Source organism: Physcomitrium patens, chromosome 20 (genome assembly GCF_059467195.1).
Source record: "Physcomitrium patens ecotype Gransden chromosome 20, ASM5946719v1, whole genome shotgun sequence".
Taxonomy (NCBI): Eukaryota; Viridiplantae; Streptophyta; class Bryopsida; order Funariales; family Funariaceae; genus Physcomitrium; species Physcomitrium patens.
Window position 1 is genome coordinate 5,371,313 of NC_143429.1, and position 24,502 is coordinate 5,395,814.

The 24,502-nt window shown below is 37.5% G+C and overlaps 4 protein-coding genes and 1 pseudogene across 8 annotated transcripts; 3 read left to right on the forward strand and 2 right to left on the reverse strand.

The window, feature by feature from the left end:
- The first annotated feature begins 5,599 nt into the window (after positions 1–5,599).
- LOC112273186 (nascent polypeptide-associated complex subunit alpha-like protein 1) lies at positions 5,600–7,414 on the forward strand (annotated as a pseudogene). The gene is made up of 5 exons (XR_016498840.1): positions 5,600–5,626; positions 5,935–5,966; positions 6,111–6,277; positions 6,532–6,779; positions 6,971–7,414. The product of XR_016498840.1 is annotated as a nascent polypeptide-associated complex subunit alpha-like protein 1 (transcript).
- Positions 7,415–9,123: 1,709 nt separating this feature from the next.
- LOC112273545 (UPF0014 membrane protein STAR2) lies at positions 9,124–10,330 on the reverse strand. Its single transcript, XM_024502459.3, has one exon. It carries the CDS (start codon positions 10,328–10,330, stop codon positions 9,476–9,478), a length of 855 nt encoding a protein of 284 aa, XP_024358227.1. The 3' UTR covers positions 9,124–9,475.
- Positions 10,331–10,453: 123 nt separating this feature from the next.
- On the forward strand, positions 10,454–13,227 carry LOC112273544 (uncharacterized). Of its 2 annotated transcripts, none has more exons than XM_024502456.3 (5): positions 10,454–10,946; positions 11,322–11,531; positions 11,794–11,954; positions 12,285–12,462; positions 12,600–13,227. In XM_024502456.3, the coding sequence occupies exons 1-5, from the start codon at positions 10,783–10,785 to the stop codon at positions 12,871–12,873; spliced, it is 987 nt and encodes a 328-aa protein (XP_024358224.1). In that variant the 5' UTR covers positions 10,454–10,782; the 3' UTR covers positions 12,874–13,227. The 2 variants fall into 2 exon arrangements, with proteins under 2 accessions (XP_024358224.1, XP_024358226.1); XM_024502458.2 differs by having other exon boundaries at positions 10,551–10,946; positions 12,312–12,462.
- A 4,266-nt stretch (positions 13,228–17,493) lies between these two features.
- LOC112273261 (uncharacterized) lies at positions 17,494–20,837 on the forward strand. Its single transcript, XM_024501784.3, has 4 exons — positions 17,494–18,324; positions 18,645–19,355; positions 19,662–20,007; positions 20,197–20,837. Exons 1-4 carry the CDS (start codon positions 17,980–17,982, stop codon positions 20,412–20,414), a joined length of 1,620 nt encoding a protein of 539 aa, XP_024357552.1. The 5' UTR covers positions 17,494–17,979; the 3' UTR covers positions 20,415–20,837.
- Positions 20,838–21,274: 437 nt separating this feature from the next.
- On the reverse strand, positions 21,275–24,082 carry LOC112273262 (uncharacterized). 3 transcript variants are annotated; one of them, XM_024501788.3, is made up of 8 exons: positions 24,012–24,082; positions 23,570–23,712; positions 23,138–23,333; positions 22,835–22,989; positions 22,216–22,359; positions 21,977–22,080; positions 21,734–21,857; positions 21,275–21,493 (listed from the first exon to the last, which is right to left on the reverse strand). In XM_024501788.3, exons 2-8 carry the CDS (start codon positions 23,642–23,644, stop codon positions 21,407–21,409), a joined length of 885 nt encoding a protein of 294 aa, XP_024357556.1. In that variant the 5' UTR covers positions 23,645–23,712; positions 24,012–24,082; the 3' UTR covers positions 21,275–21,406. The 3 variants fall into 3 exon arrangements, with proteins under 3 accessions (XP_024357556.1, XP_024357555.1, XP_024357553.1); XM_024501787.3 differs by having other exon boundaries at positions 23,570–23,775; XM_024501785.3 differs by having other exon boundaries at positions 23,570–24,082.
- Positions 24,083–24,502: the final 420 nt, after the last annotated feature.

Below are 24,502 nucleotides of genomic sequence, written 5' to 3' on the forward strand. Positions count from 1 at the left end.
TTTTATCTTTAGACTTGTTTGAGCTTTCTTTTCTTTGTTTTTTACTCTACTCTCTTGAACTTCAACTCTATTTTTTACTTGAGATAAAGGCACTACTTGAGCTTTTGGATAGGAAGGTCCTTCTCTTCTTTGAGTAGGCTCCCTAATCCTTGGTGGCCTCTTTTTATTGGAGAGCTTTACCAAATCTTCTTAAATAGATCTAATCTTCTTCTCTTCCATAATGGCATCTTCATCTTTTAAATCTTTATTACCACTTAAAAAGACTTTGATGCTAATAGTATCAATTAAAATATTTCAATCTATTACTCTTCTAATAGCTTCTGCACTTCTAATCAATGCCTCTCTCAATGGCCTCAAAGTAGCTATCATGCCTCTAATGTCTACCTTAATGAATTGAGACTCGGCCTCTCTCATATGCAATATACTTGCTTTCTCAAAAAAATCCTCTATAAGCTTCTTAATACCTCTTCTTCAAAAATTGAGCTTCAAAGATTCTCCCATAGTGGTGAGCCTAACTCTATCTTTTTTGAAGAAGATAACTCCCTTTTTTAAGTCTTTATCATAATTGAAGCAATCTTTTTTGTTCATACTTGGGACTATCACAATACATGTACTTCTTAATACATCTCTTTAATTCCTCCAATGCATACAAAAAAGTAGCCCTTTGGCTCTTCTTCAACTCATTTATTTCAACTCTCAATTCTTTCATATCTTTAATCAATTTCTCAAATGTGTCTCTAAAAAGAATCTTATATGTTTCTTGAATTGGAGCAGTTGTTACTAGACTTGATGGAATAATTGGCATCATAGGTGATAAAACTTTAAGTCTCAAAGTCCCTCTTTTTGCCTTCATTTACTATTTCTTGGTCACCAATAGCATTGCATCTTCTACTCTCTTCTAATTATTAGTTAAACCTTCTTCAATGAACTTATTAGACAAAAAAATAAAAAGCATATCTCCTAGTGCTTCATTTATTGTTTGCAAGAAGAGCTTGGTCTTCCTTATATCCAATAAAAGTCTCTCTAAGGATGAAAGTAGAAAGAATTTTTTCATAAACTCCTTAAGCAACTTGTTAGGGACCATAGACCTCCTCGATTATTTCTCAATCCATTCCAAAAACAATCTTTTTGTAATTCTATCTAAATCTTCATAAAAAAAAATCATCTCTTAACCTCCTTTCAAAGTCATTTCATGCTTCTAAATTATCTTTATACAAATCCTTCATCCTCTTTTTAATTTTAGAAATACATGCCAATTCAAAACTAGGAATATAGTAAGACTCTGGGACTATATATCTCCATTTCTTCAACATATATTAGGAGAAACTTATGATGTTTCTTCTATTGAACCTCCTATGCTTGTTGACCATATCTTCCAATACTTTAGTCACCTCCTTTTCACTTGATTGTACCTTTTGTTGTCTTTCTATGAACATACTCAAAGCTAAGAAGAAATCATTGGTACTTGCTCTTTTAGTGCTAATTACAACAACCCCTCTAAAATCACCCATCATCTTCAAATATCAAAAATATTTTATTTTTCTCTTTTTAACTCTTCAACTCCTCTTCATCTTCCAAGCTTGCACCTTAGCTCCATAATTCAATTGTGCTCTATTTATACTTCCAATTACTCTAAAGATGCTTTCAATAGAAGTGCCAAATTTTTGTCAAGAAGTGAGCATCTTCAAAAAAATATAGGATACTTGATTACAAGTAGATTATAAGAAGGCACAATATTATCCAAAATGAAATTTAATATAAAAGGCAGCCCAAAGGCTAGGTAAAATTTATCAATTAATTTCTTTTTTATACTATGATGCATCTATTTCCTAATTCTAATCTCAAATCCAAACCTCCTTTCACTAAAATATTTATAACTCATTTATTACTAACTCAATCTAGATAAAATTTAGCTTATTGAGAATAAATAAATAAATAAATAAATAAATCCAATAAATGGCATAGAAAAATTCAAGTTAGTCTTAAAATTTGCTACCCAAATATTCTAATAATTCCTTCCTACAAATTTGCTTGGATCTCTATCATCACAAGTCCATTACTTATTTGCTATATCTTGTTGGAAAGCTCACAATGAAATCTAGCTTCTTTCTAAATATCAACACAAAAAAAATAAAAATAAAAAGTAGTTGCATGGAAAATCTCAATCCAATATTTTTAATCTTTTTCACATATATTTTTTTCTTAGATAGATATTTACACTACCTTTTTACTTTGTTGTCCAAAATTTGACAAATTAACTCCAATATGAAAAGTATAAGATGTAGACATTGCAAAATTATCTTGCTAAGCATAGTTGCAAGAGTTGATGGTTCTTAATAGGCTTTTGCTTGTAAATGTCTTTTGTTGAAGCTTGAGCAGTACAACATGTTTTTTCTTTTATCAAAATGTATTAATAACATAATATTGAGTGAATTCACATGTCCTCCTCAAACTATAGGTCGACATACACTATAAACAAAGAAACAAAAAAGTTGAAACATCCAATCTTGCTTTCTTCTATTACTCAAAAAAAATTAATAACCATAAAACAAACTAATGTAATACAAATGATATAGCTGATAAATGTAAGATCATGAATGGAGTTTCATCTCATTTAAAGCATTAATTAAAGTGTAATGAAATGAGTAGATAATTTAATCCATAATGTTTGCATCAAAGTTTGATTCAAATCAAAATGATTCTAAAATAAAATTTTATATAACTTGAGATAGTATTTTTAGTTTTATCACATAGAAAAATGCATAATTAATAATTATAACAAAAAACCTCTACATTCAAGTGAAAAATCCACTTCACTCCAAACATTACTTACTAGCACATTTCTATCATATTTGATTGCTATGATAATATATTGTTGTTGATAACTCCATTGTTAGATAAAACCGTGTCGTTGTTATGAAACTAGGTCAATGTAATTTGACAATGAGGTTGATGTGGTTCAACAATGACATTACATCAATATGGATTGCAAAGTCTGCAATAATGGCAATGATGTAGCAACAAATATTTGTCTCTATCCTTGTTGTAAATCAACTGAATTTACAACATGCAACATGTTTAGGCTTGAAAAATAATCTTGTCAGAATAAATTAAAATAAAATTTGTTCTTATTACACAACATGCATATTGTCCCTCTTCTTTCACAACTCATGTCTTCCATTCAATTGAGCATTCACCTTCAATTGCATTCATTCATAGAAAAAAAAAAAAAAAAAAAAAAAAAACTTATAAACTTTTTATTTTATTGATTGCTACAATAATAGAATATTGTTGATAATAATCAATATTTTTAATATAATATTATTTATTATAATGTCATTGTTGGTAATATGGATAAAGTTTCATCTTATTTAAAGCATCATTTAGAGTATAATGAAATGAATTGGTGACAAATAATTTAATTCCCAACGTTTATATCAGAGTTTGATTTGAACCAAAATAGTTCCAAAATGAAATTGTGCATGTCTTGAGACAATGTTTTTAGCCTTGTCACAGAAGAAAATGCAGGATTAATAATTGCAACAAACAACCTCTACTCTCATGTCAAAAATCCACTTCACTTTATATGTTGCTTATCAACATATTTTTCTTACCTTGCATCTAAATGTAATATCAAAAATAAATAATCACTTAGCATACTTTACTAATTTCTAATATCATTAAGTTGAAAACAACACAATACACAATACTTTGTGCATTAGATTGTGCTTCAATGCCATTTGTATTCTCATTGGCATAGTTAAAGATCGGAGTCAAATATGCATCTAATAAAATTCCATTGCTCCTCACAACTTATGCCTCATCTTGTTGATGTTTGATTGTCCACTTCTTTCAAAATTATTGAACTTCATCTTCAATTGTATTTAGTTACAAAAAATAAATAAATAAATAAATAATAGCTTCTATTGTATTTTCAATTGCATTTAGTTACAAAATTGTAAAAATAAAAACGAGCCCTATGAACTCCTTGTGAATTATGTATGAACTCCTTGAGAACTCAGCTTGAATGCATTCACTTATAGAATTGCAAAACAAAAGTGAGCCTTGTGAATTTCTTATGAATTTCATGTGAATTCTCTATAAACTCCATTTGAGTGCATTCAATTATAGAATTTTAGAAAAATAATGAGTCTCATGAATTCTTTGTGAACTCTCTGTGAACTTCCTATAAACTCTGCTTGACTGCATTCACTTGCAAAATTGTAGAAAAAAAATGAGCCCTCTAAACTCTACTTGGATTTTGGTCAAGCTTTTGCTTCTTTTCAAACTCCATACAATGTTAAGTTTTTTGATGAAAACCAAGAGAGATGCATGCAGTGAAGGACAGCCACCACTTGTATTCTTGACCAATCTTAATATATAAATTAATTGAATCCAAAATTATGAACATTGACTTATTTTTAGCTTGTTAATTTTCTTTCCACTACTCCGATGCTATCACTAGCAATGTATAATGCTTTTTGAAATGCCTTGATCAACTATAAAACATCCTATAGAATGCCTTGATTACCTATAAAATGCCCCATGAAAGGCCCTATAAACTTCACAAAAGGTTGACATTTTTTATTAAAAACAAGGACCAATCCATGCAACCATTAAAAACCACTACTTGATGAATCCTTGTCATTATGAACTATTGATAACATTACATTTTTTGATGAAAACAAACATAGAAGGGTGTATGCACTGAATGAGCGCCACATTCTATCTCAATAGGACATGAAATGTAAAACGACCTATAAACTTTGGAGAAAGTTAACTTTTTTGATGAAAACGAAGATCCATCCATGTAACCATTGAGAACCACTACTTGTCTCCTTGTGCATTCTTAATATTTAGATGTATTATAAAACCCTAGTATTGCACATTTACTCACTTTCTGTAGAGCTATTAAAGGAGCAAAAATTTGTCCCTCTGAGAAGATGAAGATCAATGAAATGACAATTATTATCGTTTTTCCATTCTAATGGCTATTAATCAAAATACTACGAGAATTTCGAAACTTTTAAACTTCACTCCAGATTTACTCTTTTTTTTGGGTTGTCAAACGTAGTGTCAATGTGCATTTTTCCATGCATGAGACTCGAGATCGGACGACGAATTTCCTGCATTCCTCTCGAATTCCACAACGTTTAAACGTCGCGTAACGTTTCCACAATTGCAAATCCCAAAGTACCACAGACCACGTTTTTTTTTTTTTTTTTTTTTTTTTCTGTTTTTGATTTTGGTTTTGGTTTTTGGTTTCGTGCACTGTGGACTTATCTGAGCTCCAATTTGAGGTCGTCATCCTCGATTTGGGACGATCACCTGCGCTGCGTCGCTCCACATTGACAGCCCCGCCTGCTGAAGGCCTTGTGACCCAGCTCGGGAAGAAGATGCTGCACGTAAGTTGTGAGGATTGGTGCGTCGGGGTTGGGATTAGGGTTTTGTGTGTTGTGTACCCAAGGCTTGGTCTCGAGGACGAGGTTTTTAGTTATTCGGGTGCTTTCTACGTGTGGGTTTTTGTATATATATATATATATATATACACACACATGTGTGTGTGTTTTTCTATTATTGATGAGATTCTTGGTTGGGAATGTCCTCTTGCTTTAATGCTGTATGGGTGGGTAGTGTTGAACCCGACTTTTCCTTTTGTCAGATGAGTTTTCATTTGTGCTTTAATGGGATCACTGATATTCAGCTGAAATGCTGAATTGCTGCTGATGTTTGACTGATCAAGCTGTGTTGAGAGGCAGCTGAGATTGTGTGAACCAGTTGAGTTGGGCTATCGCACTAGGAGCCCTCAAATAGTCACTTCCATTGAATGGAAATAAGAATTAGGCGGTGCCTTCAATATTGCAATTTTGATGTGTATTTTCCTTCGGTACTTTTGGGAATAAGTGTGTGGTTTTCAACTTCTTGGTTTTTCAGAGACAGCCTCTGCCACAAGTCTTAGCAGTTACGTAGGCTGCGCAAGATGAACTTGCAGGAAATGATTCCGCACTTATTATGTAGAAAATGGGCACCATATGTTTCTTCATAATTCAGCCTTAGATACTGCGTTAGGGTAGCAAGAGGTGATTGCTGAGTCTGGGGCTTGAGCACAGGTATGCTCCCCTTGACTTGGGCGTCGGGCGCTTCTCTGTAGAGGAGGAAGCTACGTCAAGTATGCGAATTGGCACGTTATCATTCGAGGAAATGTCATTGAATCATAACTATATCTTGCTAGTTCGTGCGAATGCGTTCGTCCTTTGTTCAGCGCTGCTCTTGGACTGTTAGTTTCAAGTTTTGGTTGCATGGCTGCATGTTCGGTGCTGTCATTTACTTATTCTGAATTCTAAGTTGTTCGTGTATGGAAGCGTTTCTGTGATGTGTACGCCATTTCCATTTTTTGACCTGCTTAGCTGTACTTCGAAGTAAACTTAACGTCAGATAGTATGCATCAATGATTTCGGTCTAGTCGTGACAATGAAGATTCAATGTGTAGACCTATGCGGCTTTGAAATTTAAGAAAATGCTGTTGACACTTCAACTTTTTTTTGTGTGTAGAACAGTCAGACGATCCTATCATTGAAGATGGGAAGGATGATAACAACGACGATGATAAGGAAGAGGACGAGGATTAGGGAGACAATGGACAAGATGCAGACAATCTGACTGAGGGCGATAAGTCAAAGCAGGGTCGTTCTGAGAAGCAGAGCACGAAGGCCATGCAAAAGCTTGGAGTGAAGCCATTGACGGGTGTCACAAGGGTGACAATCAAGGAGAGCAAAAACGTATACACCGGCATCTCATTCTCATCTGTTTACGTATCTCCCACTTTGTGAATCTTCACCGTCTTGGTTTCAGGTAGAGGGTTACGGAAATAATTTCGTGCACTTTCCTAGGTTATGTTCAAAGTTTTAGTTTGGGACTCACATGTCTTTTGTGTTTCCTCCGTTGCTTATGAAGTTTTTAATATGTGCAGATCCACTTTGTGATTTCAAAGCCTGATGTGTTCAAGAGCCTGGTCTCAGACACACATAATCTATGGAGAGGCTAAGATCGAGGACTTGAGTTCTCAGCTTCAGAAGCAAGCAGCATGGCAGTTCAAGGGACCAGAAATGGCCAACCTAGAATCCAAGGCTGAGCTCTGTTTTGCCATTGAGACTGAAGGTGACGACGATGTGGATGAGGCAGGTGTGGAACCTAAGGACATTGAGTTGGTAATGACACAAGCAGGAGTTTCTCGTGCAAAGGGCTGTCCGGGCCCTTCAGGCAGTATCCGGAGATATTGTTCGTGCCATTATGGACCTTACAGGTTAAGGGTAGGATTATTGAAATGACATGTGAGGTTTTTCCATGTTTTTGCTCATGGAAACCATTTTCTCAATATTGAGAAATCACCATCACGTCAGTTTGGTTGCGCCAATCTTCCCTTGTTTATCTGTGCCTTCTCAGGAGTGTCCTGTGATTTGTCTGTGTGAATGACCTGAGTAAGATCTAGGATTTGATTTGCACTTTTTTTTTGAGACCTCCATCATGTCTTTTTACACGTACATGATTAGATCAAGACTTAATTCTATGCATTAGCTTTTCTTTGTTTTTGTTGATTTTATCTCTTGTGCCAGTGACTAAACATCGATTTTTTCATTCAGTGAAGTCCGCAAATCAATCAGTTTGATGATATGCTTGTTCTGTGTGGCGGAGGCTGATCAGAAGCTTCCAAGGGACAATCCCTCCTCAAATTTTCCTATAATTAGGCTGATGAGTAGTGTGTCAACATGAACCCGGTACATGCATGACTTTAAAGCAGTCGTTTGCATTAAATAAATAAATTCCAAAAGAAACAAAAAAAAATCGATTATTTGAAATTATTAATAGGAAAATATTTTAATATGTGAAAAGCGGGTTCTTTTTTTTCCCTCCTTCCAAACACTAAAACAAAAACCTTGGAATCCTATTAAAGTATTTGGATTTAATTTTTATACTCTGGTATATATATATATATATAGAGAGAGAGAGAGAGAGAGAGAGAGATATATACACACACATATATTACAATGACATTTAAAATAAATGCTACCAACCATTTTATAGTCCACATACAATTTATAAAAATAGATTTAGCACAAAATTTTTATTTCAAAACATAACTTTAATTTTAGAACTTAGATAGAAAAGAGAATTACAATAAAAATACTGATATTTTTGATGTATTGTACTCAAAATTATTCCCTAAAAATCTTTAGATAAAATTTCAATTTTTTTCCGATTCACAGAAACCAAAGAAATTTTACCTTTCTAACTACTTTTGTGTACTCGGTAATGAATAGGTCGTTATCCAATTGCGAATCCTCCATGTACATTTATATACCTATCTATCTAATTTTGGATATTTAGCGTATTAATTAGACTAGTAAAGCCAAACCTAAGACAAGATTATCTAATCACAACAACGTTGAAGCAACGTGAGCTTCACTGTGTATAAGCTTGTGTATCATGCAACCTCATGGACGATGGAGGAAAAAATCACTACGCAACAATTTAATTACTAATCCTCCAATGCTCGTGTTCTAAACTTCTTCATTGTCACTGGTATTTTTAGAATTACACTTATGTGCTATGGTGAATCTGTGATGGTCTGGCATCCTGAAATAAAGAGTGGGAGTTTCTGTGCTTTACTTTTGAGGTCCATTTGGACAACGGTACTTGAAGATATTGAATTTTTCCCCTCTCCTTTTTGATAAGCTCTGATGTGCGAAAGTGTGGGCGGAGCCTGCCAGTTTGTGAATGCCACACACCAGGTGGGTCTACTAATTATAAGATTGTGTGTGTCAGACGCCGGTAATTCACGTACATCGAACAGACAGCATGACTATTTCTATGGCTTGTGCACGTACAGAAAGCCCTTGTCCTATATGGACGATTATTAGAGCGTTGCAACGAATGTTTTGCACGAATGGGTAGGGGATGGTGTTTCACGATGACCCATGAAAAGAAAACAAAGGAATCATGTGACCTGTTGCAGATAAGAGGACAGTTTCCCCCTCGGGTTTCAGATGGATATCTATATGGGAACCCGAAGGCGATCACATGTTCATGTTGCAAAAGTAGCGTGATTCCAAATCGGCAACTAAGTTACCCAGAGCATGGAAACCTTTGAATTTTATTTGTGTTTCCGATGATGGAACTCCCTGTGAGTGTGTGTGTGTGTGGAACTACCTTAACGCTATTAGTCTGAAGAGAGCAGCAATCAAGGCCTGCTTCAGTTGAAACATGCAACGATTCTTCCCTCAGTAAGCAGAAAGAATCTCAACTTGAAAACTGAGGGCTCTTGTGGGAGGAATCCGCTTACAGACTGCCGCCGTAGACAGGATTGATATTACAAGCTGATGCAGGGAAGACCTATCGCACATGCTAACGAGATGTTCCGACAAACATGAGTCCGAAAGAAAGAAGCCAGTGTCTGATCGCGTTGATGTGCATTGCACTACCAATCAGAAGCGGCAAACACTCTGGACTCGAGCTGATACGTTTTAGTGAAGAAGAAAGGCCAACTCAAATAGGTCGCCAGTACGCCGCTGAATGTCGCAGCGCCGAGAAGCATGTTCATGACGACAATTTGCAGCTGGATTGCCTCCATTGGAGAGGCTCCGCCCATTATGAGCCCTGTCATGGCGCCCGGGAGAGAAATCAACCCCACGGTCTTGGTGTTGTCGAGAACGGGGGAAAGACCAACCACTAAGGCGCGCCGCACTTGCTTCAGAGCCGCTTGTCTCGGCGTTGCCCCAAGTGCGAGCGCGGTCTCAATCAGCCCCTGCTGCAATCGCATGTCCTCGCGCATCCTCTTCAACGTCACGCCCGTGACCGTCATGGCGTTTCCTACCATCATGCCCGCCACTGGGATGATGTACCTCGGAGTGAAGGGAAATACCCGCAATGCGATAAGCAGCCCCATCGTCAAACCCGTCCCCCCCAAAATCGAAGCTCCTGAAACCCACCCGCCATTAGATACATGCACCGCCCTCTTGCCGGCTGTATACCCAGCAACGGTCACCATTATGCAATAAGCTAAGAGGATCCATAGCACGTTTGTTTGTGTGAAAATAAATTCTAGGACAAAGCCAATGATCGAGAGCTGAAGGAAAGCTCTCGCTACAGAATACGCCATCTCGCGCTCAATCCCAAGTCTCTGCGAGTATGACACAACGACAGCTACCCCCACGACTGCCAGCGCTAGGATAGGTCGCAGCATTCCCTTTGCAAATTCATCCCACAGTCTCTTCCAGTCCATCTCGAAAAACGCTGCCTCCATCGACCCTGTCATAGTGTGATTCAGCGCCATGGTGGAAGTTTTCTAAACTGAAGAAGGATCTAAGTGAGAGAATGAACTTAAGTGTGAGTGGAGAATGCAGGAAACATGAGAATAAGCTTCTCGAAATGCACAACAGACTTTCAATGTCTGTGGCTTTATCAGCTTTAGAATGTTAACTTTTCTGACGTCATTTGCTTTTCCTCTAAACCACAAAACAACAGAGACTAGGGTTTCGCATATACCTTCCACATTTTCGCCACAAATCGAGGCGTCAGTGGCTTTGTGAAATTTCCTTTGGGGCTTGGAATTCCCAACTCTTCGAAGGAAGCATCGAAACGTGCGGCGGTTCACCTGCAACAGGATTCGAGCGACGAAGAAGCACTGAATCCGAGCTTGTGATGAGTGCCGAGTAAGAGTTGGGGGAAAATTAGGTTTGAGAGGGATTCGGGTGTGACATTCGCGTCTCCTCTCAACGCATTGCGATGAGTGGGTGTTCTGGTCCTCTCTGCAGCGTGCCAGCTTCTAATTTTCGATGCAGCGTAAAATTTTCGGTATTGGAGGATTCTGTAGGAACCAGAATATGGAGAACGGGGTTATGCCAGGGAACTGTGGCGCTTAAATCGCGTAGGTTACTTGCTCATAACGGGTATGTGATTCCTTTCTCTTAATGAGTTCATCTCCACTCTAAAATAGAAGTGTGGTCGGAATTTGTCAATTTTCGAATGAGCGGTGCTCCCGATTCTGGTTCAATCTACCCTGTAGAAACCAATGCCAAAAGTATGTAGATTGTTGAAATCACACGATTCCCGCCTCGCACGGTTGACATGTCTCAAGAGGGCTGCATCGCAGACAGTCTGATAATTGCTTGATACCAAGTAGTGTTAATTTTTTCGCTAGTACTGCAAAATGTGGCTGTCTAAGAAAACACATTTTCGTCTGTTTTTTTCCGCTTTTTAGTAGTTTAGCAATCTGTTCACTCAAACCCTAGCACGGTCTCATGTGTTGAGTTGCAATTGCGCAGGAAGTTCTTTGAGGTGAAGTTGGTAGGTGATTCATCACGACCTGCTAGAGGTGTTGGTGTTGGCCGAATCTGCGCAGTAAGAACTGATGAAGAGAGACCAAGACGTCGTTCAAAATCACCTAATTACCCTCCACGAAGTCCTCCTGGTTCCTTAAATTCTGACTTGGAAGAAGAGAACGTGCTTCCATTATTGAGAGGGGCCTCGCGAAGGTTAGTATGGTGACTCTCTAGGCTACTTGCTTCAGCTAAGCAGTTGTCATATTCATCGCTTTCAATTATTCTTTTGAACACCTTGCTCTCAAATTTAACAGTACATTTTTCCCCGTTTCGTAAGTATGATTTCTCATGTATTGGAGGCTAGTGTGTTGCATTAAACACCAGAATATGTTACTGAAGTAGTGGAGATAGTGAAGTGGAGTTGTGCATTGGATTTGCTCAGCTTGAAATAAGCAGCGAGATGCTTGATCTTCAGGGATCCGAACATGGAAGCGGACGGTGGTTACATTTCATCACTTGATGACTATGATGAAGAGGAGGGAGAGTTTGATGAAGAGGTTGACGACAAGGAGGGTGAGGGCAGGATTGAGCCTCTACTTCGTCTATTGAGAGGAGCCAACCGATACATTCTTGCAGGTAATTTCATTACTTGAACCTTGAGTTTAACATGAGTCTTGCTATAATGACTGCGATGTGGTTTGATATGCAGCTGTTTAGCTAGGGCTTGAGTAACGCTGTGATGTGAATAACGGCCAGCTCAGTAATGGAGATCATAACGTGAATTCTTTTCTTGTGTTAAAAGTTTTTTATGAGGTAGAAAATTCTTTGAAGCTGTCACTAAATAATCAGTATGGACTTGCATTTATGCACGAAGTGATCATACAACAATCCATAACAGCATCGACTCCTAGGTCATCTTTTTGTCTTGTGAGCCTTACTGCTTGAAGTCTCTGAACTTCACTGTAGGTATGTTCGTTTTGGGAATGGGGGCAGGCATCACTGTTGATACAGTCCTTAACGTGGAGCCTAATAACGTTGCATCTCGCGAAGTGATAGATCGTCAAACTCCAAACCCAGATGTATGCATTGCTAATGGAATGAGCGCCATGGTGCTAGACCAGCGCCTCTTTATCTCTTTTAATCCGTGAGTACAATTAACTTTCTTTCCTCATTAGATTTCTCCTCGTGAAACACTCTCACAAGCAAATATTCATTGTGATGGGTTTCGATTGTCTTGTTTTGATTTAATTCTCATTTGCCATGCACGCACACAAATGGCAGATTCAATGTGTACGTGTCGCAGACTGAGGTGAAGCCTGGATGTGTCTTGAGGCAAAGTAACTGGAGTGTGCTGGAAGCCCGGGGTTTAGTGACGTCTGACGAAGTTCGAGCATGTAAACGCAACATGAATACGTTTGGCTTCGTGGGCGATCTTCGCCAAGCCCCTGAAATCTCTTGCGTGTACCACAGTGAGAGTGCTGAGAACCAGTTTCTGAAGGACCCTTCCAAGGCCACTCTCGGTGATGGATACCAACCCAAAAGCTTCGGAGAATGAGATAAATCACTTTGGGCAAACCTACTCGTAGAGTCATATTGTAGGATCCATATTGGCTTATGGTATCTGTATTGTATTTTATAACCATGGATTGTATCATAGAGGACTGGCACACGAGCTAGCAACATTTTCGATCGCCGCTGTGACAACTAGAGTCCATAGCAGCAGTTTAAAGCAGTTGCATTGATTTAAGGATAGACTTATACGATTTATTCGGCGACCTCTAATCATGTTCTCAGTGGCCTACATAGTGGTCATTGCAGCCTCAAGTTGACGTTTTACTCGATCAGATGAACAGATGTAAGGTGAAATGATTGTGTTCGAAGATTGAGACTGCGTGTCACGGACAATTTATTTTCTTGGTGTCAAAATTTGAGACTGTGCAACCCTTAGTCATGGGATGCATTTGACGCCATGGCAGCAGGTTTTGACTCTAGATCAGAAAATAAATCCAAGTGACAATCGGTGAATGCGGCGTCTGCACAACCTGGACATTGACGTGGATTGATCATCATTGACTGGTTCGTTGCTACATCTACATAAAACTCTAAGGCCTCATGCAAGAGACAAAATACTTAACTAGAATCATATGAAGTCGAAGAGGAGAGGGTTAATGTCGAGTGAACTGAACAATTCATCATAACAATCATCAATCTCTAATAAAAAATAGTATCAAATTGTACTAAAACGTTTGTAATAGGTATTCAATCTAAATCAAGAATTTGGTGAGGTTTGAAATTCATCTATATGCTTACTTATCCTAGTAGTTCAAGGCTATAAGGCATCTATAGGCATCTGTAAGCATCCATAAGCATCATCTATATGCTTGCTTATAAGACAATGCATTCATTTATATGCCTGGTTATAAGACAATGCATCCATCTATGAATCCAAGTAAAAATACTTAGGCTCACAATGATATGTCTTTTATAAGATGTGCAACAAAAGTAAAGATCAAATCTAAGATAGATAATAATAAAAAAAAATGATTAAAATAAAATTATTATGAAATAAAGACATGAATTTTTTTTTGTAATTATATTGTATAGACAAAGTGTGCATATATGGTTAAAGATTTTTCAAAAGTGATATCTAAAAATCTTAAAGGTTGAAGAATATATATGATATTTGGTAAATTAAATAATATCTTTTTATTAAATTTTAATTTTAATTTTACAATGCAATGATGTAATATTATATTGACTTTAAGTTTAATTTTTATTATTGGATTCTAAATATCATATTATTAGATACTTTATTAATATATTGATGAATTAATACTTTATATTATACAAATTATTTTTATTTTTTTCAAATAAATTTCTTTCTTTAAAAGATATTGATTGATTTTAGAACATTAAATATTTATATTAAACACTAAACTTTGTAATTATCTTAAATTTATTTAATTATTAATTTTTATATAATTAAAATATGCCATTAATAGGTTTATACAAGAATATTGTTAATTGGCCCAATTGATCTAAGGGAATTTAAAAGAATCAACTTAATAAAGAAATTAAGATCAATGGGGTCCAAATAGTAGAAGATAGGTTTGGGATACTTGACCTATATAAGAATCCAATCAATAGGATATAAATAGTAATAATCAAATTAAAAATATCCAATCTAAGTAAAAACTAGACATTATAAAGTTTGGAGAAGAATAGATTAGGTCTTTTACAAAGAGACAATTAACCATGTGTACATAGTTAAAAATAATATAAGTAATCACAAAGGCCAAAGGTTACAAGTGTGCATGTGTGTAGAGAGCAAGAGAGAAATCAAACATTAACAAGTGTCTTATACAAGATAATAGAATTATTATTATTATTATTATAAAAATAGTAGTTTTTCTTAAACTATTATTAAATCTCTATAATTTTTTAACTTGCTACTTTGTCTCTCTTCTAGTTATTGGATGTAAATCCTATTGTGGCCACCTCTATTGAAGTTGACTAGTATGCAATCCAACTCAACTAGTAGTTTGTATTTAACTCCTCTTAATAAGAGTTTTGTTTATAACTTGTCAACTTCAATATGAAGTGATTGATACCAATAGATTATTATTCAATGAGAAGAGTTATCACCAACTATTGATTTAATGTGACAACATACCATCTCCAAATTAAAGTTAAGTCTAGAGAGAGGCTCATAATTCCTTGGACTTTTTACCTACTTATAGCCAAGTCAATGGAATTTAGACTTTTAAGTCTTTTACATAATAAGTTTTATTCTTTTTTTTTTGTATTGATGCATATTACTAATTTAAATAGTTCTATTCATCAAATTATTATTTGGTCACTAAAAAAATTAAATTTAACAAATATCACCTTGTATATATCAATTAATCATTTCTAAAAATACATATCTAAAACAAATATTAGAAAAAAACTTATATAAGAATGATAAATTGAAAAAATAATAAAAAATATAGATTGATTTGAAAACATGATTATTTAGATCTAGATTGTAATTTGTAATAAGTATTTTATAGATATTACTATCTTTTCTATCATTGTGAAAGATGTCAAAAAAACAAGTAGTAACAGATTTATTACAAAATTTGACAAAGAACATAAAATTAGAAATTTCAGAAGTATTGGTGCAAAAATTGTATTTTGTGATGGTTAATAGAATATTAAAGGAAAATTTAGTATGTCATAGAGTTGAATGATTAAAAAAAAAAAAAAAAAAAAAAAAACTATATAAATAAAAGTTGCATAACTGTATGGTAGTGTTTTTTTTTTTTTTTTTTTTTAATTTTATTTATTTATGAAAATGTACATGCAATATATTTTTTTTCTTACAAAAACTTATTTGAAGAATATAAAGAATATAGGTGTTTGGTGCATTTATAATCTTTTAAGTATTTAGGGTGCTTAGCAACTTATTTTTACAAAAACATATATAAGTTATCCATGGGAATTTTACAGTAAAATTAAACTTTGAGTTTATAAATCAAAATTATGAAAATTTTTATAATCTTTAGATCCATAAAATTAAAAATGGTTTTACATTCAAAATTTATTATTCAAAAAATATATATTAATAGAAAATCTCATCATATATTCAAAATTCTATTTTTATATTTATTTTTCGTAATAATATATTAATTTCTTTATTTTAACACCTTAAAATTTTATAATTAAATATTTTTTCATATTTTCAAAAAAATTATAAAATAAATATATGATAAATTAAAGTAAAAACAATTCTTTATATATATATATATATATATATTTTTTTATTTTACAATATTATTTTAAAATATAAATATTTTGATTTTAAAATAAAATTTTAGAAATTAAATATATATAAATATATATATATATATAGCTACAGAGTTTTTAAAGCAACTTCCTTATATTGTTAAAGCCACATCCCATGTACATACACCCTAGCTATTCCAATGCTCTCCCTTGCTATTGTCCACTTGTATTTACTCTAGCTCTTCCTTGGTGCTCTCAACTTGTATCCATTCTTGCTCTCTCTTGTTGCCCTCCACTTGTGTTTATTCTAACTCTTTGTTGTTGCTCCCAACTTGTATCCATTCTTGCTCTCTCTTGTTGCCCTCCACTTGTGTTTATTCTCTCTTTGTTGTTGCTCCCAACTTGTATCCATTCTTGCTCTCCCTTGTTGCTTTCCACTTGTGCATACATACTAAATTCTCACTCCCAATGCTTCACCTACTTGAATGTGAGTACAAGTCATTAGCCAACCATTTCCAAAATAATATGGGAGTGTTGCTTTGGAAATTTCCATTTATGAATATATTACTTTAAGTATGTTTTTTTTTTTTTTTTTTTTTTTTGATTATTATAATCTACCAAGAAGTCAAAATTTTAAAGAAAAGCATAAAACTTTACTAAAAAGCATTTTTCTATATCTTTTATGACCAAAAACTAAGAAATGTGCATATTCCTATTTATTATTTGCATAGGTTTCCAAAAAACAACAGTTTGAATCTATCCTTTTGCCATTTTACAAGAAACATCACATTTTAAAAGGGAAACTTTCAGGTATTGCCTTCCAAAGCTAGGATTACTCAAATATGTATGTATGTATGAATACATATACACACATTAATTTCAATAATTGAAACAAAAAAAAATCAGGAAATGAATCACTCGAGGTTTTTTGCACATGAATTAGTAAAAACATGCATTAATAAATGCTTGGCTGGCATACTCTAGGGCCTTTATTACAAGCTTCTCAACTGAAAGAAATTCCATTCCCAGCTTCCAGCACGAGACAAAGCTCGTCCCCCACCACAAGACGGCCCCTCCGTGGTCTTCGACGCATCGTAGTCACGGAGTTGTTGGGGTGGACAGTCATTGCATCCATCATTACTGGATCGATGTTCGGCGTTCAATCTGAGGATGTGCGATAGGCAATCCACGTCAGGCACCATTATCGTCGTTACCCAGTTATCAGATTCGACGGAAAAGCACGCACGTCATAGGAATCCACGGAAGAATCGTGCACCAAGCTTTTTTCCGCCCTTGACCCGCGGCGTATGAATATTCCGCGACGAATTTCAGTGATCCCGGTTTTACTCAAAACAGAAAGGTCCCGGATCATCGAAGAATTATGGAAGAGAAGCAATCAATTCGATGAATCGTGGGGGGTAGCGTAACTTTACCCCTTGCGTTTGGAAGCATTCGACGTCAATAGCGGTAGCAGCAGCAGCAGTGAAAGTGCCGTTGCCGTTGCCATTGTTGTATCCTACCAGATGTAACCTACGATCCGAGCGTCGAAGCCACAGCATTCAGGTTCATACATCTGCTCGTCGTCGGTCATCTGGAGTTCATCCACATCCCCCCGTTGGACGAAACCTAAACGTGCACACTTCCTATCTCATGACGTCCAGATGAGGAGGATGACTTTGATGGGTGAAGCGAATTCTAGGGTGCGAGCTTTATGCGGTCGAGGGTTGCGATAATGTGCAAGTTTAGATCATGAGGTTCGACATTGGAGATGGGATACATATTAACATGCGTTGTGTAGGAGATTCTGTTGCTTGAGTCTGTCGATTCTTTGTTGGTGTCGAGAGGGGGCGGAGGAGAAGGAGGTTGTGGATTTTGGGTTGTTTTTTGGGTCGCGATGGCGAACACAGAAGAGCACCAGAATGGTGGGTATGCTCTATTGGGCGACGAGGAGGGAGGGATGTCTGAACGTTCGGGGCTGTTGAACGGGGCTGTGAAGCTGGTGGCAGCTGAGGTGTCGGATGATGCGGTGTTGGGTGCGTTCCCGGGGAGCATCAAGTATTTGATATGGAATGAGTTTTGCGAACGCTTTTGCTTTTACGGCATGAAAACCATCTTGGCGCTCTATTTGGTGCAGCACCTGCTGTTGAGCGAGAACGAGTCGACTGAGCTCGTGCATCTCTTCATCGTGGCGTGTTATGCTACGCCAATCATTGGCGCATTTCTGAGCGACTGCGTTTGGGTTCGTTTCGAGTCTACCATTCGTGTCGTCTAAGTACACATGCCATTTGATATTTGACATTGTAACAGAAAGCATTTCGTGAGTTTTTATCGCTTCTGGGAATTGTTCAGAAAGGTTCCGTGTTGAGTGTAGAAGTATCTTTGTATGCTCACAGGATTGTCCAACTGGAATGACGGACGTGCTTTGATGTTGTCGTTTTCATCACTCTGTTTCATAATTCGAAATTCATCGTAAAAGCAATAGGTGTACAAGGTTTGGTTGTTATCGAAGTTGCTGTTATGAGATGATCGCTTAAGGTTTAGGGTTTCGAAAATGTGCAGGGAAAATACCGCACCATCTTGTACTTATCAGTAATCTACTGCCTCGGCAACTGGGTGATGGCCCTCTCGGCATTACCTGAACCGGACCCCAGCACTCGAACCACGCTCTTCTGGTCAACATCTGCTGCACTAGGCCTAATCGCCTTTGGCACGGGCGGAATTAAACCTTGTGGTGCAGCCTTTGGAGGTGATCAAATACAGTATACTCTCCCAGATGGTCCATTAAAAGAGCGCATCCAGCGCCGCTTCTTCTCTATGTATTACCTTTCTGTGAACGTGGGGTCCTTCTTTTCAACTGTCGCGGGCCCTTATTTCCGCATTCACTATTCGTATTCCTTCGCATTCGCGGTTCCTGCCGTGTTCATGATGATCGCTTTGCTTATCTTCTGGTTCGGCCGGAAGACATATTACCATCAACCTCCACAGGGCAATGTATTTGCTGAAGTTGGGAGTGTTGTCGTGGATTCTGTCAAGTTTCGGGACAGACGTGGAGAGGGCAGCCACTGGCTGGACGGCGCTAAGGTTAAGCATAGCTCTCAAATCGTGGACGACGTGAAGGGGCTTGTGCGTGTGCTTGTCTTGCTACTTCCAACCCCAGTCTTCTGGGCCCTTTTCGATCAGCAATCCTCGAAGTGGGTGTTTCAAGCAGAAACTCTTGACGGCAGCGTCCCCTGGTTCTTCAATATCACCATCCAGCCTGACCAGATGCAGGCAAGTCCTTTTTTTTTTTTTTGCCTTTTTTTGCCTTTTTTTTTTTCCTAGTTTTCCCGCGGTTCTTTTTCATAAACATCAGTCAGAATTGCTGAAAGGACCCACAGTTTGAGATGTTGTAAGGAAATTTTAGCCAATTCTGTCATTTATCCGTATCCGCTTTGGTTTACATCCCAAACAGTTCTCTTGTTATCTAATGACTAAATTATTAGCCTGTGATTGCCGAGTCGATATCTAGTGAATAAGGTCACTTATGTTGCTCTGTGTTACTGGTTTCTCATTCAATGTGAATATGTATACACACAGGCACTCAATCCAGTCTTCATTGCGGCAATGATCCCACTCTTCGACTTGCTGATCTACCCTTTTTTTGAGAAGCGAGGGTTTTCACTGCGTCCCATTTCCAGGATGGTAACCGGAATGATTCTTTGCGCACTTGCATTCCTCCTCTCTGGCTTACTTCAGCAAGCAATTGATGCACAAGGCTCGTCGAACCAGCCGTTGTCAATGCTTTGGCAGATTCCGCAATATGTGATAATGACGGCCGGAGAAATTATGTTCAGTATCACCGGTCTCGAGTTTGCGTACTCTCAAGCCCCTGATTCCATGAAAGCTGTTGTGCAGGCTGCATGGCTCTTCACTGTATCTGCAGGTAAAGCGCACACAATACTAGCACTACTCATTGCAATTTGACCCTTGAGATTATCGTGATCCATGTCTATTTTTATTTTTATTTTTTTTCAAGTAAGCAGGTATTTGTATCCGCACTGGTTGTGGTGATCAAGCCCACTGCTACCTGCACAGAAGTCTTATAACTCTCACTGGTGGCTTGGAAATGCAGGCAATTTTGTGACAGTAGCGCTTGTGGCTATAATTGGAAATAGTCTCTCGAAGGCAAATGAGTTCTACGTCTTTGCTGCTGGGTGTTTCTCAGCCATGTTGTGCCTCTTGTGGTTAGGTGCCTCTTTTCAGTACAGGTCGGTGAATCCACCCTCCACAGAGCCTTCTCTCGAAACGCTCATTACCCACGCTGCTGATGACCGCGTCTATGTTGGTTAAGTAGCTGGTGCTCATGGCATCGATCCGTTTTTAGCTGTACATACATGCAGGGAGACATTGATTACTTCATTCAGTTCACGACTCGCTGAGTTCACAAGCGTGGTATTAGCCCGTGACGTAGATGAGAAGAAATTTTCTTCGATGCTCAACAAATGGTGGAATCATTATTCCCACAACGTCCGGTCTCATCTGCAGTGCGTTCTCTTAGTAAAGATCATCGAATAAAATTAGCAGAGGCGGTAAATAACTTAATTTGTTTTGAAAAAAATTGTGAATAGATTCGATTATTTTGTTATCTTTATTTAGTCGGCAGTTGAGCAGAGCATTGCTGAACGATTTCTGGTGCCTGATTTAGGCTCCACGATTTGTTTAAAATCTCACTGATGCATCAAAAAATTACATCAAGATTTTAAAATTGTTCAATTTTTTTACCATTCGAACGTTCAATTTTTCGGGCAAAGATTGCTTATTTGGGTTTTGAATCCTTAGTCTTGCCACCAGCTATTTTTTTATACTGGTTAGGTAGTATGGAACCCTTTGCTATAACAGTGCGTCTGTATGAGTATTTGCAAACCGTAAATTGCCCAAAGTTGATGTGCACATTCAATAGAAGGAGGGAATTGGTCATCAGCGACTAAAACACATCGATTAGTACTGCTACTTATCTGCTCTTTTGATGTTGATTTCCAGACGACAGACATACTTGATATTTTCAGAAAAACTGGGAAATTGGGGGGTGAAAGTTGGCAAATTGGTTGCTATACTACAACAGCAAATGGCATGTGCTCATATCAGATACGACAACATTGAGAAATAACAATGATTTGCTTATCACTTGTTAGAAAAAACCTTCACAAGTATCCAGTGCATAAACTCAGCTTCACGCTGAAGCATTTACTACCAAAGTTCCAAACCAACTCTTGGTACATGATGGAGAAAGAAATATTTCGGCATCGCCATTTTCAAGGAGGTTACTGTACAAAGGTGCTAAACTAAGTTTCTTCGTCACTATCATTCTTAAACACAGATGCGACTTTGGAGGCCACTTTGGTCTTTTTTATAGCAAGCCCCATCGACATCTGCAATGCCGACAAATTTACAAATCAGGATCTTTTGTTCACTAGTAAACCATAGCGAAGAGGACTTTTCACTTTGAATCCATAAAACAGGTCCTGAAAAGAGCCTCTTTTGGTGGTACTCAGTGCAAAGTGCTCTTAAATATCACTCTGAACGCTTTAAGACAAAAAGACGATTCAACACCCACTAAGATGTCAAAAAGACGGTCAATATACAGAATCACAAATACTAAAAATAATCACCTTGGAAGCAATTGGTTTAGAGCCAAAGCCAAATTTCAAAGTGGGACGTTGCTCTTGTACAATTTCCATTGTCCCACTGCTTCCAGCAGCTTTAGCCTCCATCTGTAGGCGTTGTGCCTCAGCCCTGGAAAAAGAGAAGAAAATTCAGCATAACGAATGTAACAACGTAAGAATGCCATCGTTGCTTAGCATCTCCAGCATAATCAATCATGGTCATATCAAAAGCTGACAATATACACATACAGTTGAGCAAATCTAGCCAACTCCTTCTCTTCACGAGCTTGCTCCCTCTTTTGTCGCTCATCCCTATTTCGGCCCCCTTGGGATTCACGCATCTCCTTGAAACGCTACAAGCCACATAACAAAAAATAAATAAAAATAGTGGAACATGATTGTGTAGAACTGGATATCTAAATTCCTCAACATGAAGGATTCCACACATGTATAATTGAAAAGAACCACACTGATCACAAGCCCCGTACCTTTTTGTGATTGTGGTCATAAGAGCTGAGATGTGTTTCAAACTCGGTAGCCAGCTTATACTGCTTGTTGCAGAGTTCGCAATAAAAGACGCGATGAATCTCTTTCACCTCATTTTGTATTTTCGTTTCACGCTCAGCGACAACCTGTGACGGACGCAACGAGCCGGAAAAGGCCATCCGGGTAATACAGCGCACCACATATGGACGAGAGAGCCACAGCCTTCTCTCTCAAAATATTTTTCCAGGAAAACACTCTCTTGCAACCTATAGCTGCTTGCTCCTTTATCGAGATGTTCCAAATAAAATGACCCTTCCACCCATTAGCCTCTCTTTATCGGTGTTCTAACCTGCACTTCTATTACTATAACATGTCTTATATTCACCATAATCGTTCACTCTTGCACTGCCTTTCGTCCTGACGATTTACAACACTACATTTACAGGCTACCTTACACCCATATTGAAGGTAACACACATTATCAGAAATGGAATTCAATTATCAGATTCGGGTGTTTTTTTGCAGATATTACTAACTTCAAGCGCCGACTTCTTAGTGTACTAAATGTAAGTATTTCCATGTAACATTATATACTTGTAAATAGAAGGAATTGATACACACCTCACGTTTCTTAGCCAGTTCCTCTGTTTCTTCCACTTCCACGTCAAGTTTTTTGCGGTGGATGTTTTCCTCTGCTGTATAAAAGTCATCTTGCTCTTGCTTCCCCACTCCAAGCTTTGCGTCTCGAACACCAGCTTTGATTGGTTCAACAATACCTACACACAAGAAAGAAAAACAAGGTTTACTTCATTGCTTTAATCTTCAATAAATCTCAAGCGAAATGCGAAGGTAACAAAGATTATAGTTGCGAACCAAGAAGAGCAACAAACGAGAACAAACAAGACACGGGTTTGTGAGACACACCTTGTTCGTTTTTACCAAGCCCTTTCCCTCTCCACCCCATCTTCTGGAGGAGGCGAAATCCAATGTTGGACGAGGATAGAGACGTATGGACTGAGGCCTGCTCAAGGAATTCCGTGTTCAAATTTTCTACAGGCCGGTGAGTGATAGGCAGCCTAAATTCTTCACCCAGATCATCAGCCAACGAATCTTCATACGCCTGCAATCAATATAGAAACAGCCATTGCTGTCAATGGTGAATAATAACTAACAAATCTAAATCATTTCATATTGGGAAAAAAATATAACAATTAATAATAAACGATAATAGTAAATGATAGAATCGGGTCGCAAAACCATGGAGCTCAATGTCATAGACACGCATTCAGATCCGTCGTTATCATGTGAAAATCAGATCCACATGATAGATATCATTTCGAAATACGAGCTTTTTACCTGTTCACGCTCTCTCTGCCGTTGCTCTTGCGCGAACACTGCATAACCACCACCCTGCCGTCTGGAAGGATCCATGACTATCTACAAACACGTCCTACAAAATGCCAAATTCGAAAAGCCCCCAAACCGTGACTGCATCAAATCTACAAAAAACCCAACGTTGACCTCGCCCATTAACACTTGAAAACACCACCTACTTTCTCCATCTGTACAATCCCACATATGCCATAGTCACTCGGGCATTTTCACTCCATCACGGGAAAAAACCCTAAAAGGCAAACACCACCAACTCCTCCTCCCTCTGGATTCCTCTCCCAATCGCACCAACATGCAATCCCTCCCAAGTAATCGAAACTCCACCGAAAAGTTTTCCAAAAACAACAAAATCTATTCCTTCTAAAAGCGCTTCAAATCACTCCTGGAGAAGAAAACGGCAGCGTACCCAATTGAAGATCAGGAGAGCCTCGTCCGCCCCGCAACCCAACAGGTCGGAATTCTGTCCAGCGCTCCTCCAGCCGAAGATGTGGCCACGATGTCTCACTCCACGCCCATGAGCTTTGGTGCGAGAAGAGCTGACGTGACCCTATTGGATGTGGATGAATGATATTTGATGATTCTCTTGGATGAATTAAGAGGGTGCGGTTTTGTTCATACGCAGTGCTGCTCCGGAGTAATCGTTTGTGGATGAATGATTAGCATTCGGACACGTCGGCATCGCAGTTCATTTCTGATGTAAATGTAGTTTGATAACATTTTATTAATATTTTTATTTTAATCTTCTAATTGAATTTAAATCATTTAAATTATATTTCTTATGCAACTGGCTTGAATTAACATTATTTGTTGTCTGTAGATATGAGAAATAAATTGGCCTCTTTTGTAAGATAACAAAAATTTGCTTACATATCATGAACGTTGTTTTGTGCTAATGGT

What these genes read in the sequence shown, in the direction of transcription:
- LOC112273262 (XM_024501788.3), bottom strand. Translation starts at nt 23,644, where the DNA reads ATGGATCCTTCCAGACGGCAGGGTGGTGGTTATGCAGTGTTCGCGCAA. An exon ending in TTGGCTAGATTTGCTCAACT is followed by an intron (nt 21,858 to 21,976) that starts GTATGTGTATAT and finishes CTCTTTTTCCAG; the next exon opens with GGCTGAGGCACAACGCCTAC. An exon ending in CTAAACCAATTGCTTCCAAG is followed by an intron (nt 21,494 to 21,733) that starts GTGATTATTTTT and finishes TCGGCATTGCAG; the next exon opens with ATGTCGATGGGGCTTGCTAT.
- LOC112273261 (XM_024501784.3), top strand. Translation starts at nt 17,980, where the DNA reads ATGGCGAACACAGAAGAGCACCAGAATGGTGGGTATGCTCTATTGGGC. An exon ending in TCCAGCCTGACCAGATGCAG is followed by an intron (nt 19,356 to 19,661) that starts GCAAGTCCTTTT and finishes GTATACACACAG; the next exon opens with GCACTCAATCCAGTCTTCAT. An exon ending in GCTCTTCACTGTATCTGCAG is followed by an intron (nt 20,008 to 20,196) that starts GTAAAGCGCACA and finishes TTGGAAATGCAG; the next exon opens with GCAATTTTGTGACAGTAGCG.
- LOC112273544 (XM_024502456.3), top strand. Translation starts at nt 10,783, where the DNA reads ATGAGTGGGTGTTCTGGTCCTCTCTGCAGCGTGCCAGCTTCTAATTTT. An exon ending in TTGAGAGGGGCCTCGCGAAG is followed by an intron (nt 11,532 to 11,793) that starts GTTAGTATGGTG and finishes CTTGATCTTCAG; the next exon opens with GGATCCGAACATGGAAGCGG. An exon ending in CTCTTTATCTCTTTTAATCC is followed by an intron (nt 12,463 to 12,599) that starts GTGAGTACAATT and finishes CACAAATGGCAG; the next exon opens with ATTCAATGTGTACGTGTCGC.
- LOC112273545 (XM_024502459.3), bottom strand. Translation starts at nt 10,330, where the DNA reads ATGGCGCTGAATCACACTATGACAGGGTCGATGGAGGCAGCGTTTTTC.